This window comes from Erigeron canadensis, chromosome 3, assembly GCF_010389155.1.
Source record: "Erigeron canadensis isolate Cc75 chromosome 3, C_canadensis_v1, whole genome shotgun sequence".
Lineage (NCBI taxonomy): Eukaryota > Viridiplantae > Streptophyta > Magnoliopsida > Asterales > Asteraceae > Erigeron > Erigeron canadensis.
Genome location: NC_057763.1, coordinates 32512055 through 32528572, shown reverse-complemented (window position 1 = coordinate 32528572; position 16518 = coordinate 32512055). Strand labels below are relative to the sequence as shown.

The 16518-nt window shown below is 32.4% G+C and overlaps 3 protein-coding genes across 3 annotated transcripts; 2 read left to right on the top strand and 1 right to left on the bottom strand.

Moving 5' to 3' along the window:
* Window positions 1-1507: 1507 nt before the first annotated feature.
* LOC122591941 (protein trichome birefringence-like 41) lies at window positions 1508-9984 on the top strand. The gene is made up of 6 exons (XM_043764163.1): window positions 1508-1579; window positions 2007-2374; window positions 8566-8743; window positions 8833-9008; window positions 9205-9363; window positions 9461-9984. Exons 1-6 carry the CDS (start codon window positions 1508-1510, stop codon window positions 9744-9746), a joined length of 1239 nt encoding a protein of 412 aa, XP_043620098.1. The 3' UTR covers window positions 9747-9984.
* A 469-nt stretch (window positions 9985-10453) lies between these two features.
* On the top strand, window positions 10454-11671 carry LOC122591940 (protein ROOT INITIATION DEFECTIVE 3-like). The gene has a single exon (XM_043764162.1). The coding sequence runs from the start codon at window positions 10454-10456 to the stop codon at window positions 11669-11671; it is 1218 nt and encodes a 405-aa protein (XP_043620097.1).
* A 157-nt stretch (window positions 11672-11828) lies between these two features.
* On the bottom strand, window positions 11829-16228 carry LOC122592756 (B-box zinc finger protein 22-like). Its single transcript, XM_043765055.1, has 3 exons — window positions 15837-16228; window positions 12904-13296; window positions 11829-12373 (listed from the first exon to the last, which is right to left on the bottom strand). Exons 1-3 carry the CDS (start codon window positions 16017-16019, stop codon window positions 12116-12118), a joined length of 834 nt encoding a protein of 277 aa, XP_043620990.1. The 5' UTR covers window positions 16020-16228; the 3' UTR covers window positions 11829-12115.
* Between the last annotated feature and the right edge of the window lie 290 nt (window positions 16229-16518).

The following is a 16518-nucleotide window of genomic DNA, read 5'->3' as shown; positions in this document are numbered from 1 at the left end:
CTCCAGTAACCTTTTAAATCAATTACTTTTATATGAATTATCTACGACACTCGACGTCGCATCCACCACCAACACTCGCCTCCACCGCCACACCGTCGTCATCACGACCACCGCCGCATCGCGCGGGTACAATGCTAGTAGTTATAACAATAATAGTTGTTAATTTGTTTTAGTAACATCATCATCCTTTTAATGCCTCATTGACGTTGTGATTAATACATATGTAAGAGTATACTTTAGCCATACACACTAAAAAAAAGTAGGACTTGTATCCAATCGGAAAAAAAGACCTAACATTTCAATGGTCTTAATATCTCAAAAATGATGACCTTTTGACTTAAATATGCGTGAACATATCTTCTGTTAGAAAAATTATTTTATATAAACAGAAAATTAGAAGACACGGAAAATCGTATAAACGAATTAAGGACGTGATAATCACTATCCTTAAGGAATATTAACCCCACTATATATAAACGTTGGTAGATTCAGACTAGTTTCTTCCCAGGATTTACCCCAAAACAGAAAGATTAAACAACGTTTTTAATCTATCTTTATGAACATTGTTTGTGTTTTTCAGAGAAAAAGAAGATATCAGAAAAGAAGATAATAAACTACGTTCCCAAGCCTTGTTTATATAGAGTTATGACAGTTATAAAACTGTCAAATAAACCAACCCAAAACAGTTTTAGATAATCTCCAAAAACCATAAAACATTTTTTGAAGCAAACCCAAAAACAAAAACGGTTTATGGTAATTTTACATAAACAAAAGGATGCAAAGGGCTAAGTCAAGAAGAATATATATATATATATATATTTTGTTTTCCCTCCAAATAAACTTTCAAATTATTTGAATATTACATTAATCAAACCAAGACTTATAAACCCATTTAGACTTTTATCTTCTATCAATGTGGAACAATATAACAAATACAAACTAACTAATAAAGATCATATTTAACATCTTCTTCATTGTTCTTAGATTTTTTCCCAGACTATCACAAACATTGTTTACCTAAAAATGTTCCATCTTGAGGCAATGGACTAATATTGTTCTCGGGACATATATAAAACTTAATTTTTGAAAAAGAAATAAAAAATATTTCAAATAACCTGCAATGGACAAGCCAAAACATACATAAGAATCATAGAACTTTTATTATTTCTACATTTATCTACTACTCCTTTATAATGATTATTCACCCCCTATTTTAGGAAAGGATTAGAAAATAGTTAAATAGGAAAATACTAGATTGCCCTTAATAAACAACTTTTAAGGAAAGGGTTATTAGATATTATCAAAATTACCCTTAATGAATTAATTTACACTTTAAACCCTTATCTTCTAAAATATCACTATCACCATTGTATCAACTTACACGCTTAAACCACTCGACACCAATTGTCGATGTCATCGATCACCACCCGTCACTGACACCACTAAACCACCGTCACCGTCGCCGCATTGCGCAGGTACAATGCTAGTATATAGTTTGCCAACATATATGTTAGCAATCATTGCCAACAAGAAGTTAGTCTGGTGGTTAGGCAATCACTTGATAACCTTAAGGTTTCAGGTTTGATTCCTGTTTAGCGCAAAAAAATAATTCTTTTAAGGTACTCGTTACTAGTGAAGCCTAGACCCATATGTAAAGTTTTAAAACGCGGGTCCGATCCATCGGGGTACCCAGACCATGTGAGGATTATGATAGAGGTATTGTAACTCAAAAATAAACATTTAATATAGAAAATATATTCTTTTTATACGGTCTTAAAAACTATAATATATTATTTTGTCAAATCTTATTATAATGTCCAAATCGGTAGTCTTAAATCTTAACATTCAACTACTTGTTTTGATATCCCAAATTAAATTATATATACCAAAACAGCCTTTAATTAATTTAATTATTTATTCCTAATATAATGAAATTATATTGTACAAATAAAATAATCACATGGAAACCTCACCTATAAATACCCCGTTCCCACATTCATTAACAGAATGACCCAGAAACCAAAAAGTGCTTTTCATTCCTCCCTCCTTTATTTTTTCCTCTCTCTCTAGAACCTTTTTTGTATTTGCGAGGGAGATTGAAAAAATTGGTATTCTTGAGGGTAAATATCAATATGAGCTTAGTTTTTTTGGTAGTTCTTATTACTATTGTATCATCGTTGGTAAGAATTGATGGAGCGGCTGCAGATGGGTGTGATTTGTTCCAAGGGAATTGGGTTTTGGACCCATCGTACCCAATGTACAACGAGTCGACCTGCCCGTTCCTTGAAAAAGAGTTCAACTGCGTAAACAATGGCCGCCCAGACCGATTCTACCTCAAATATAGATGGCAGCCACATGGCTGCCACGTTTCCAGGTACTCATCCCTCCCTCCCATTACAATAACATTTGTGCTTTCCATTATTTATATATATTTTTAAATGTAAAATTATCTGTAGTTGTCGTTAATTTACAATTGACGACAGCTACTAACATTAAATGTATTACTATGAAACAGTAATTGTTTGTAACTGTCGTCATTGGTGTATTGACTGATGACGACAGTTTTAGATGTAGGCGTAGAATTGTCAAATTACAATTATTTGTACTTGTCTTCATTGGGTGATTCTTTGGCGGCAACAACTTGAAAGAAAAAAAGATTAATTTTGTTGGAGGATGGTGGTGGTTCATTTTCCCTCCAGCAATTGGGTATGAATGGGGGAGGTCCCCCACACTTAAGAAATGTGGTGCGGTGCATTCATAGCTGTCATTTGTGAAAGGGAATTTTTTGTTATATGTACATGTGAGAAATATATATGCGAGTCTTTGTGTTTTTTCTTATTGGGGTAGAGATTTGATTCCTTCTTTTTCATTAGTCACTTTTAATTATGGAGTTATTATCGGATTAAAAGTTGGATTTTAAATTAATGAAAACTTTAGGTTAGCATATCCAGCCCGTAATTAATGATGTGACATTGGATGTTACATATTAATGTAACTTTTTATTTATTTATTGATGAAAACAGAATGTTGTGACTAGTTAATTAATATATTACTATATTATGGAGTCTTTTAGTTTTTAGATTATGTGAATTGTATATGTGCCAAAAGATTTTCGTATACATATTATATCTTGAGTCATAATCTATAAGAACAAAATTTTATATGGACTTTTTTGCTTTTAATCTTTGAATGATCAATAGTTGTTTGAACACTAGAAAATGGGTTAGATGGATGAATTTGATAGACTTCTATAGGTATGAGTGTATGACTAATAAAACACTTATCGGGTGTTAAGAGTATTTGAAAAGGGAGGAACGAAATCAAAATTCGACAATAGAACTCTCAACACTAATCATATTATACAAAGCATTTAAATCGGTTGGGTATCTTTGGTTTAAGAATAGGTCAAAACATAAGGGTATTTTATGAAAAGACTGGTGTAAATTTAAGGTGTTATAGTATGATGTAAATATTGTATTGGTTTTTTACTGGGTTGAATGTTTGAAATCTTTACTTTAAAAGAAATTAAAAAATACTTACAACATAAACACAAAGTTATTAATTATTAATTTTTATAATGAAGTTTCCTTTTTAGGTATTAATGGTGTTAAATGGGACAAACTCTAATGAATTTCGCTTTAATTTTATTTGACTTTTCTTAGTATTGGTGTGGCCTTGTGGGTTATCTTTCTTGGTCTATCCTGTATACTGTATTTACTAGTCGGGGTTAACTACTTAACTTAAACTAGTGTAAACGCTTGGATTCATTACACTAAGTTATGGTAAATTACATTTACAATTACATTAATTGTGTAATAATAGTTTCAACATCAATTTTCAATTATGTATTTCTACTACATTATAAAACATTTATTCCCTCCATTTATTTTCAACTTTACACAAGTGAAAACCTCAAAATACCCCTATCACTTATTCATAATACCCAATAAATCCCAACCACTCATTCTTTTTTTTTATCCTCAAATCTCAATCATTCGTTTTCCTTTCCCTCCATAAATTTTCTCTAATTCATTGAAAATATTTTATCTCAAAAACCGTAAATCCATAAATTATAAAAATTATATGGGTATTTTTAAAATTTCATGTTCTTTCATTAGAGACGTCATTCGATATACTTTCGACGAATTTTTAAATCCGATGGTGGAGCCTTTACGACTCAGGCATTTGGTTATCACACTTTATGACATATCACAACCTATGACCTATCACCCTACCATCTTACCACCGCAATGCGCGACTCTCGTATATGAATTGTTGAGAACCAAAGTTGTAACCACTAACAAGATGTACTTATTGAAAAGATCACTATAATTCAAAACTTTGGCTAAATAATAAATCTTAAACATGAAATACATCTTAAAGTGATACTGGAATACGCTATAAATTAAAGTAACATTAATTTCCTTGACACGATAATTAAGCATTATATAGTCGTTTTCTTTGACAACTAAACTTTAAACACCTATTAGTTGTTTAATATTATTATTTCATTGACACGATTAAGCATGATACAATAGTTTTCTTTGGCAGATTGTTTATTAATCACTCATATGTTGCTAAATATTGCTTAAACACAAATAATAGAAGTTTGTGTTTTCTTAGTGACACGATGGAAGTGTGATAATCATCATAAATGATTAGTAAAACTTGAACTTTAAAAAATTGATCATTATTAAGCATTTCTTTCCATGTCTAAGATATAACTAATATTATTTTGATGAATACCATAAAATGTTGTTCACATCTAATGGTGAATATATTTATGAATAATAGTCTGAAATGTAAGGTATTTTTTCTTACGTAGTTCTATCATGAACTTTTTTTATTGATCTAGTTGTCCAAAGAAATTTCATTTTTGTTTACATATACACATCGTATTTTGTTATTTCCATGAAACAATTTAGTATTGCTTAAAAATGGTTGCGAACTTTAGATTTTGTTAACATATGATCATCAATTTTGAATTCTTAATAACCACATATGTATAAATAATTTTTAAGTTTAATGTTCATATCTATATAAATTTGAAAGATTGATAGTAATAAAAAGATATGCATACTTTAACAAATTAGTGCAATAAGACAATAAAAGAGTTCATAATGTAATTTAATAAAAATTAATAAGGGAGGTGATATTCGTACCATTGTTTTTTATTAATGTATCACAATATACAAATTTTACAGCTGACTATACAACCTACAACCTAATATTGTATAAATGTGGTACATCAAATCAAAACAAATAGTGCTAATATCATTTCTCAATTAATAAATACGTTGGTATTTTAAAGTTGAGACTTTTATCCCATGCATTTATTTCACTTTTTCATTAAATACCAATACGTGTCTTATTATCTAAGAGAAATGATATTAGTACCATGATTTTTTATTATTCTATCACACAGTACTACATTACAGCACACTGTACAAGTTGATAATGCATGATAGTGGTACATGTTATGGTACTAATGTCATTGCCTATTATATAAGCCATTTGAGTTTTAGCTTTTTCAAGAAAAAAAAACATTTGAGTATTATTTTTAAATGAAAGATGCTAAATGCAAGTATTAGGAATACACTTAAAAATTTCTATATTTCTGTAAGGCACACCTGAATTTTATATTAAGTGTATAACTATTTAATACATTTTATCGAAAGCCCTTAAACTGCATTTAACAAAACCCTTTTTAAATTTGAATTGTTAAGTATCATATTAATTTATTATATTACCTTTCGAATGGTGTGTTATAAATGCAAAGATAAAAATGTTCTGTCTTCAAAATTTGCATCGTCTGTATAGCTTGATCTTATTTCTTTTCTTTTTCGGTAAATAGGTGTGACTTGTGAGACAAAAAAGTAATTCGTTACATCATTATGGTTTGATATTGTAATGTATATTTTTATCTTTTTAAATTAAGATGGGAATATTTTATGAAAATGGGTTATAAAATCCCACCGACATTTTTTGGATGTGTGAAGAAATTAACGGAGGGAAATGATTGAGCACATGAAATTGAGGACACAGATCTCAAATCTAATTGGTGGAGATATTATTATTATTATTGTTATTATCTTTACATCACTTTTTTAAGTTTCGAAATAATTATAGTACTAACACAAAATTTAAGGAAAAAAATCTGAAAAAATTAAGTTACATTTGGACTTGCCTTTTGGACTTTGGAATACAACATGTTGCTTTTCAGAAAAAAAAAAAAAAAACCTTAATCGTAAATGAGTTGAATTTAAATAAAAAAACATACAATAAACACATTTTTTATTTTTAATTCAGGGGTGGTAATAGATAAAATCCGACAAAAAAAGGGCTCATGTGAACTTTAAAAACAAAGGCACACTATACGAGGTAATTTGTCACGGAGGATGTTTTTCCTCGGTTCTGTGTTCTTTCCCTCCATAAACATTTGTTTGTCTTAACTATTAAAAAATGTTTAAAGCAATCTATATTACGAGTACTATTTTATCATAAATCAATAACATATTTGATATTCTTTTGTATTGTTTTATAAAGGATATCTTTGGCATTTAACTGAAGTTTTAATACATTTTAAAAATGAAGTATAGAAAATGGTAATATTGACTTTTCAAAAATAGTATAATGGTAATATTCAATAATTCAAATAATAATTAAATGTGCTTGGAGTTACTATCAATTTTAGAAAATAACCGTGTCAAGTTTCATTTATTTTCCTACAAAAGTACTACCTAGTTGAATTGACTTTAGAACCTAGTGGGGCACAGGTGAAAGGCAAGGGGAAGTGGGGAACTGCCAAATTGAAGATACGATCGGGTACGAGGGCTTGCTTACAAGTTGTAAGTTGTAACATTTATCTTTTGAAATCGATGAAATTGTTCACATATCTAAGATGTGACTCAAACATGAGTTTAAGTAAAATGAAAATATACCAACATGATATTCGTCGCAATTCAATTGTGAATAGTTTTTATGGCTTTCATAGTTACTAATAAAATTGTTTGGTGATTTTTCATCTACTTTTAAGGGTGTGTGGTATGCGTGGGTGAGCAACCTGGTCACTGACCGGTATCCATTTGAACACCATTCCGAGATATAAGTACATGTTAAGTGGGGAGAGTGGTTACCGGTTTCTTCACTTATATCAGCTCTCTTTTTCTTTTTTTTAGTTGGTGAAGAAATCAAGAAGGATAGTGAGGTATTTCATAAAGGTTGGAAAATAATGAAAAAAAAGTAGAAAAGGTGAGGAGTGTTGTTAAGGACTCACCCACCCCTAATGATTTTAGATAGTTTTTGACAAAAGGAAAAAATGAAAATAACGTCTCTATGTTTATTACTCGTATGTGAATAGAAGATATTTATGTGCTACATTATGTTAGCCAAAATAAGAGATAAGGTAAACAATTATGTTGAAGCTTCTTGATTTTAAATTATATATGTCCACAATAAATTTGTAGACTTCAGTATAGCTAATTTATAAACCAAGTTGTTGATTAGTCATTGTTAAGCATGTGATTTGTCATTCTTATAAAGACGTCAACCTATTTGATCCACCCATATTTTATCAACATCATACAACGTAATTATTGATAACGATTTATTAACGTGTTTGTTTTCTAGAATCTAGCTTAATTGTAATGAATTTTATAATTTGTGATTTCATATCAATTACGTGATAGCTCGTTATGGGCTCAATAAATGGCTATCTTTTGCTCAAGTTTCTCCTCAAAGAAGAGATGGGTTACCAACCATTATAATTTTAACCAATATGATAATGAAGGTGACCTTCCATATATGACACCAAACGCTTTCCAATCACTTGCCTTTATGTCCCAATTTGATGTGATTTATGAACCAAGTAACACTTTCATGTGTGATATATCATGCACGTGATTGGTCTATTTTACAACCAACATCATTCATATTTTACAAGACATATAATGCTTAATTGCTTTTCAAACAAAAATGGATAGGTATTTGTGTTTTTGTGCTAAGTGTACGTAGATTAAATGGGATACTTTTGACCCCGGGTGTCATCTTGTCATTGTTTAATTCACAAGGATGATTTTGGGCAACTCCTCTAGCAGTAGGACACCCCAAGAGGCGAGGTTTGAAACTGTGATCTTGACAAAGTCACTCCTGGGAGGATCCATATGAACGAGTGTGGCTGTGTGGGTACCCGATTGATCTATTATCAATCAGTTTGTGTATGTGTGATAACATTAAAGAAAAAACATAATGACATGGTTAGAAAAGGAAAGCTTAAAGTACATTGTCAGAGTAATATGTTCTATTTGTATTGATTATTTCTATCACCTTATGTGCATATTGTTTCCATTTTCTAAATTAAGATCGAGATAGCATGTGTTCTTTGACATTCGTTATATACAATATTATGCATGTTTAATTTTAGACTTATAATCTGTACAATATCACTAATGTTTTTAATAGAACATATACGTACGTACTGTCAATTATATATTGTTCAAAGTTCAATGATAAAATGTAACAATACAATGTTATCAATCATAATTAATGCATTCTCCTTTTGTATAGATTTGATGGTCAAAACTTCTTAGAAAAACTAAGAGGGAAAACCATAATGTTTGTAGGAGACTCGCTTAGCCGAAACCAGTGGTTGTCGATGCTATGCATGATCCACTCGTCAATGCCAACTACAAATTACGCGGTCAATATCTCCTTGATTCAAGATATGACCACTTATACCTTTACGGTATGTAATTCGATCACATATCCGATTTTAGACTTTGTTTACTTGGTAGTTTCTCTGTGGTTTTTGTAATGTTTGAGTGATAATTTCAGGATTATAAAGTAAAAGTCATATACCATCACAACTTGTACCTAGTAGATATAGTGAAGCAAAGATTTGGGAGGGTGTTGAAGTTGAATACATTGACAGCTGGCAAGTATTGGTTGGACATTGACTACTTAGTGTTCAACACGTGGCATTGGTGGAACCGCAGAGGAGCCAGCCAACCGTAAGCTCTTATTTCCATCTTATGCATTAAAAATGCTTGTTTTGGTCTTTTAGACATGATTAACTGATACAAATATTCACTATGATGAATTATTGAAATGTACCTTAGTACAAGAATAAAATGTCCTTTTTTATACTGTAATTAAATAGCTATGTTTCATAAGTTAACGCATTATTGAATTAACCCATGGATGTAGATTTGATTACATACAAGACGGGAGGCGCATATACAAGGACATGGATCGCGTAGTTGCTTTTGGAAAGGCGATTGTTACATGGGGTCAATGGGTTGATGCCAACGTTGTGCCGAACAAAACAAAAGTGTTCTTTCAAGGGATATCGCCGTCTCATTACAAGTAACTTACTTGTGTATTTTTTTTTTTGTATATATATATTTATCTATCGTGTATATTTAGTATAATAATCTAAGTCTGAAAATTAAAAATTTTGTAGTGGGACTGATTGGGGAGAACCAAAGGCAAAATCCTGCTCCGGACAAAAAATTCCTCTTCTGACATCCACTTATCCGGGAGTGTCACCTCCGGCATTGGCAGTCCTTAAGACCGCGCTCAAAGGCATCAAGAAACCCGTCACTTTGCTCGATGTTACCAACCTTTCTCTACTACGAAAAGATGGCCATCCGTCGTCTTATGGTCTAGGGGCGGTGGATTGCAGCCACTGGTGCTTGGCTGGAGTTCCAGATACATGGAATGTTTTACTTTACAACCTTATGCTTTGAGAAATTAAAGGAAAAAAAGATATTCATAATTCAATTATTGGATTTACATAAAGAATAAAATGAAAAGTGATAATATACCATTAGTATAAAGATAACAGCATTGGGAATTTAGTGAATTGGGGGGCATTATATATTGTAGCTTTTGAGTAGATACAGTTGCCATGAAAAAATATGGCCAATATTCCATTCTTTTTCAGTTCTTTATATAAAGAAATGAAATATATTCTTACTTGTGTTACTTTAGCGCACCACAATTAGTTATCTTTTTGTCTCTTGTTTGTCATTAACATTATATTAGTATTGTAAAAAAAAAAAAAGACCTTGTTTACAACTTTTTAGCCTGGTTAGTTTGCAATACTTTTTATTTTAATGTTATACTTTTACCAAACCATAACTCTAAATCTAGTCAAATACTCAAAACACATATTCTACATGCTTTCTACACTGAATATGAAAGTATCAAAACCTCCATACATGTTTGATACACAAAATATTAGATATGAAACTTACAAAAATCAGTCAAACATATGTTATTCAACAAAAAGGAACCTTTGGGCATCTTTGACCCCCAAAAAGTTGAAGTTTAAAAGTTGAAAACTTTGATTTACCGTTTTGATCAAAATTTTTTTTTGTTCAAATGCTTATTTATGGTGCCTTCAATCCATCATTATTGACATAATTTTGTTTCAATGTCATTGTCACAAACAATGTTGGAAACTTTACTAATAGCCTCCCCTGATGGTCGAATCATAGCCTATGATCCATACACTGGAACTGTCTTAGCTCGCTTCAATGGTAGCCGATGTCCTTGTAATAGCATCGCTATTGTTGGAAACAATCAATTTGCTGTTTCTCATGTTTCGGAGCAAACTGGTGCAGGCTGTGTTAATCTGTATTACTGGTGGTCAAAGTCTTGTGCACAAAGTATTCCTATCCCTGAACCTGTAGTTCCGCTTACTGCTATGGTAGACGGGTCATATCTGTTTGCAGGCGGAGTTTCAGGTCACATACATTCATTATCGGTACCTTCAGGAGATCTTATCCATTCATTTTCAGCCCATGAGCATCCCGTGTCCTGTCTGGCAATCAGTAGTGATGGATCGTTGGTTCTCTCAGGGAGCGATGATGGAACAATCGCTGTTACTCCTATATTGTTGCTTCTAGATTCTACGTTTGATATTGAATCGAGAATTTCTGGTTTTAACAAATTTATTGGGCATGAATCATCCGTGACAGGATTAAGCACTGGCTTGGGACCGTGCAGTGGCATTATGATCTCCAGCTCATTGGACTGGACTTGCAAGGTATGGAACGTTGTGAAAGGGATTCACCTCCAAACGGTGAACTTCCCAGGGGAAATGTTGTGCACGGTGCTGGATGCATCAGAGACAGAGTTGTATGCTGCAGGAGCAGATGGAATTATATACAAAAGAAAGCTTAAAGTGGAAACAAAAAATCAACTGGCGGAAGGAAGAGAGACTATAGTATGGGGCAGGATACACAGCGGGGCAGTAGCGGCTATCGAAATGGCAAATTACGGAAGAACTCTTTTGGCTGTTTCTGAGAACGGAAGGATATGTGCTTGGGAAACAGAAAATGGCAAGATGACAAGTAGTTTTTGTAAGAAAACTGGAACCGTTAGCAGTGTTGTACTGGTGAAAGGTGGAGGTTGGTTTAGAAAAAGAGGAACTGAAAAAGGTGAATTCAATGGTTATGGCGGCACGCAGGAAGTGGGTAAGATGGTGAAGCAGGTTGCGGAAATGGGAGAGACTTTGAAAGTGGTGGCAGAAGACAGGGGAAGGGAGATTAGTAACCTTGAATCAGCGATCGAGGTTAATGAAAAGCTGCTTAACCTCATGCTAAAGGAAGCCAAGGCGATTGCCAAATTTGAGGACTCCAAACTGACCTTGAAACTTAAAAAATGATTTAGAGATTTAGACGAACTCCCAAGGTCATTGAATTTGTACCGTCCCAAAAGTTAACTCATAGCAATCATTTAAGTAAACTTCTATTACATATGCTAAAACACAGATATAAATCTGCCAAACATGGGTTCACGAGATATAGACCATATTTCATTCATGCATACAAGTGGTATCAAGATGCTAAACTATAAACCAAAGGTACAAGTTTAACTTCTGAACCGTGAGATGCTAAAACCACCACAACTTGAGGAAAGCATAATAAAAGGTGGATACACCACAAAGACTGCATCAGTACAGCCTCATATTTTGATACTAATGCTACAAACACACATAACAACTTTGACTTACAGCTAGCAAAAGAACTATTGAGAATAATGGCTTTTCAAAAGTGCACCTAATGCTACAACACTATAGGACCACATGCAAAGGATGACTCGTTAGAACTTAGAACTGCCTTCTCTTTTTTAGGCTACTTGTATTTTGTTGGTAGCATACATCAGGAACAAAAGCAGCAACATCCAACTGGTCATGATAATAGTCATGAGTTTTAGGCCAGCAGGGTCCAGAAGCAGTTGGTGGGGAACAGATTTGTGGGACCGCCCACGAGGTATCAGGAACCTGACCTAACCCTTCATCTAATTCGGCCTCCATGGCTCTTAGAATTGGGGAACAGTCCAGGTCTCCTAGTTTCCTGGATACAGCCTATAAAGAAATAATTGCAGTAATATCAGGACAAGGTTAGTGTAATCGAAGTAACTACTCACATTTGCCCCACACTAAAATTTAATCTTTTTCCATGGTATCAAGTAATAATTACTACTGTCAACTATAGGTGTTGTAAACATAGAAACAAAGTGATCTAGAAAAGATGGTAGTGCCACTAGAGGTAAGAAGATTAGAGGTAGCAAAACAAGCAGGTTAGGCAGGTAAGAAGATTAGAGGTAGCAAGATGGGTTGAGTAAAGCATTCAGGTTAGAACAGGTCACGTTTTAGGATGAGACGGGTTCACCCACAAACACTTTTTTGTCCATCTATAAAAATAAAAAAGTAATTTACTAAGTTGTCAATCATGATTCATGGCTACAAAACTATACTACTGCAATAATTATTTAAATCTTTGTAACTAAAACCATTCAGAAGGTTGTATGCACGATAACCGGCTTTCGGTGACTTTCAACTATTTGACCCTTTCATAAGTAAACAGGCCACTCTATGCATTATACAGATTCTACCTTGGATGGGACATTGCCAATGTAGTTGTAATTCTGGTTGACATCCGTAAGCGCGAGAAACTCATCAAACTGCCATTGTTGAATATCACTGGATGAAGACCCTCCCGTGAAAGGCGAACTAGGAGGAGCAAATTCGCCAGCCCCAGCAGCTTGAACTGGAGTAGGTTTGGTGTACTGATCAGTTGAAGACAAAGGCACACTATTTTTGATAAATTCTGATTTCTTAGAAGATGATGATGCAGCAACATTAGCAGCTTCAAGCCCTACTTTCACTCCTGTAAGCAGAAACCTCTGGTGTGATGAAACATGTGTGTTGACGGTGTGTATAGCAACATCACATTTTCTGCATAATAGAGCCCTATCTTCCAGACAAAAGAAATATCCAACTGTTTCCTGCACAACCGGGCAACTGCTTAGATGCCATTCAGGACTAGTTACATTATATAATTCCATGCCCAAATGAAAGACATAGAAGTATATTAAGTCAATAAGGAACATCAATGCTGACTAGATACCATTTTTGAGTAATTCGTCTATCACGGCAATAAGGATTTTCACAAGAACACAGGATATATGACAATATAAGTAACTAAGTTTTTGCATAAGAGAGAAAGTGCAACATTTAAGAATATCTGAATGGGTTATATAAAATATGTACATTTACACCACGAAAGTTATAAACCTAAGAAACTTTTAACATTGACAATGGAGTTACTGAGAAGTTAACGCCAGCCTCGGACTATGATATGGATCTGTTGGAAGATTATATTATTATTATTTAGTAATATAATTTTAGTTTTTATTATTATGATTAGGAAACTATTATAGTTATAATGTCTTTTATATTATTTAGTTAGCTTGCTAATCAAGCTATAGGATTAGTATTTAACAATAGGCTGTAACATATATGGGGAATGAATTGAATTAAAGTGAGGCTTATGCTTCTTGGAGATCCCTGTGTCTCTAATCACAGGAAAGGAGATTGCTTACTTCTCGAATTGCAAGTATTATCCGTTTATTTACTTTAATACACATCAGACTACCAAAATGCAACTGTAGCTTCATCACTGAATCCCCAATGTCCCAACCAAAACAATATCTTTCTTTCAGACACCACAAGTTTTATATCCATCTCCCATAAGGACACGCATTACCCCAAACCAGTCTCGTGAATACATTTGTTAGAAGGCACCAGTCTCATGGATATCCATTATCAGCCTAAAGCTTTTTCTTGGGATTTCACATGCAGACTACGAATAATACTATATGTTATATATATATAAAGATCCAACAAGCTTGAATAAGCTGACAGCAGTTCAAAACTTTCAATATACAAATGTGAAACTGTATTTCATCAAAAAGAAGAAAAAAACTTAAGCCTCGATGTTAAAATTTCTTTAGTAAAAACAAACTACATAAACTTTATCTAACTTAAAGAAAAATTATTACCACTAGTAATACTTCCATTTGAAGCTTTTACACCATTGAGTACTACTTCTTGAACTATAAATAAGAAGCATAAATGTAACCTTTGTTATATGTATACCCAAATAACATGTTCTTATCTATTGCACTTCATATGTCAAGTTCAGTAATAATTTGCAAACGTATATGTCAATATTTGAAGCTATACATTATGTATGTCACATTCAAATGTCAAATGTGGACATCTATACTATAGGTAGTATGAAATTAATATCAACAATTAGACACCCTACCACCTATTGAAAACCCTAAATTAGCATGCCCAATATCCGTATTAGCTAAGCACCAAAGTATTTTTTATTTTTCATTTCTAAACAGGTATGCATTTAGAAATAATATATGTAATGAAAAGGTCACAAAAACAGCTCAAAGCGCAACTAATCATTAAAAGCAATTCAACACACTAAAAAATAAATGAAATGCATGCACACAAAGCTATAATTATATGCAAGCAACACTTTAAAGTCAAATGAGGACACCTATGCCATAGTAAATATAAGGACTACCATCAACTATCAGGCATATTATGACTTCACTACTAACAGCTTATATTAGCATCTGCTTAAAACCCTACATTAACATAAACAGTTCACGCATGCCAAAAATTTTCCAAATTTTCTTAGCGTCTAGATACAGAACTTTTTTACTAACTTTCCATTTTCAAGAAAATGAAAGGTGTTTCTTATCTCTAAAAACCACAAAAAGATTTTACAAACACGTTCCATTATTTTTATTTTCAAATTGTAAGTAAAATTAGATAAGCAACTTTTACGTTATCAATGAAAGCTTTATGCTAGGAAATATCTTTATTTGCACGCTCGTTTTTCAGGTCTTCCATTAAATATTTCTTGAAATACACCCCCACCTTTCTACCGTTCTACAACTAAAAACAGAGCTGACATTAAGCTATTCACATTTCTAACATGTAATCTATCGAGATATAAGAAACAAAATCGTACTAGTTGTCTAATTGCAGCCCGACTCGAATCCAAAATTTACATCATCAATACCACAAAGTTTCGGAGATTGCTTCAACATTAAGTTATTTTCAAATTTCATTTTTAACAATCTATAACACTAAAATATAATCTCTATGATCAAAACTGATATCAACAGCTCAAACCGCAACGAATCATTTAACGAAACTCACAAAATTTAAATTAAAAAAAAAAAAAATCAATAAATCAAACTCCTTAAATTGTGAGTTTAATTTACACAATAGATCAAATATGTACAACATTAACTAAGTTTTATACTATTTTTCTAATTTCATTAATATTTAATCACCTTAATTAAAATAGATAAACTCACATAACAAATATTCAATCAATTAATCAATTCCTCAAGCTAAAACTATATTACATGAGCAACATATACATATACATATATAAACTATAAATATAATATATAATATATATAATATTATAGAGATAGAGATAGAAATATACCTGACAGATATCACACTTAGGCAAACGAGAATTAGAAGTAGAGAGATGAACTCGCTGATGTTTACTTGCGAGTTTATTAGCAGCGTGTATCTTCTCATCACACCTCCAACACAGCGCCGCCTCATCGGCGCAACACAGCACCGTCGCCTCCGCCGTCTCACAGACGTTACACTGAATCTTCATTTTTTACTATTATTAAATTTATTTATTTTAATTTTTAATTTTATATCTCTCACCGGGACAAAGGTTTTCTAGATATTATCTCTCTCTAGAAATGTAGTGAGAGAATAATATCGATGGAGTGTGAGAGGTTTTAAGAAGAGAAAGCGACGGGAGAAATGGGGGTTTTAATGGGGAGAACATGTGCTGATTCCTTGCACCAGTTAGAAGATTTTTTCTTTTAACGAGTTATATGGGACGAAAGCAAAAGACTGTTCGTTTAAAATGATTAAGTGATAGGTGGTCATTGGAAGTGATATATCATAGAGTATTATAGTTAAATGTCTTAGTCGTATGGGTTTCGTCTTTGGATTTAAAAATTCATTGAAAGTATATCGAATAACATCTTTAATGAAAAAACATGAAAATTTAAGAAAACTCATATAATTCTTATAGTTTATCGATGTACGGTTTGAGATAAAAGATTTTTAAAAAATTAGAGGAATAAAATGATTTAAGGAAG

Excerpts from the sequence above, each read along its gene's own strand:
- LOC122591941 (XM_043764163.1), top strand. The coding sequence starts at position 1,508 with ATGTTAGCAATCATTGCCAACAAGAAGTTAGTCTGGTGGTTAGGCAAT. Across the intron at positions 1,580-2,006 it reads TGATAACCTTAAGGTTTCAG|AATGACCCAGAAACCAAAAA; the intron begins GTTTGATTCCTG and ends ATTCATTAACAG. Across the intron at positions 9,364-9,460 it reads ATATCGCCGTCTCATTACAA|TGGGACTGATTGGGGAGAAC; the intron begins GTAACTTACTTG and ends AAAATTTTGTAG.
- LOC122591940 (XM_043764162.1), top strand. The coding sequence starts at position 10,454 with ATGTTGGAAACTTTACTAATAGCCTCCCCTGATGGTCGAATCATAGCC.
- LOC122592756 (XM_043765055.1), bottom strand. The coding sequence starts at position 16,019 with ATGAAGATTCAGTGTAACGTCTGTGAGACGGCGGAGGCGACGGTGCTG. Across the intron at positions 13,297-15,836 it reads CTAAGTGTGATATCTGTCAG|GAAACAGTTGGATATTTCTT; the intron begins GTATATTTCTAT and ends CCGGTTGTGCAG. Across the intron at positions 12,374-12,903 it reads TTGGCAATGTCCCATCCAAG|GCTGTATCCAGGAAACTAGG; the intron begins GTAGAATCTGTA and ends ATTTCTTTATAG.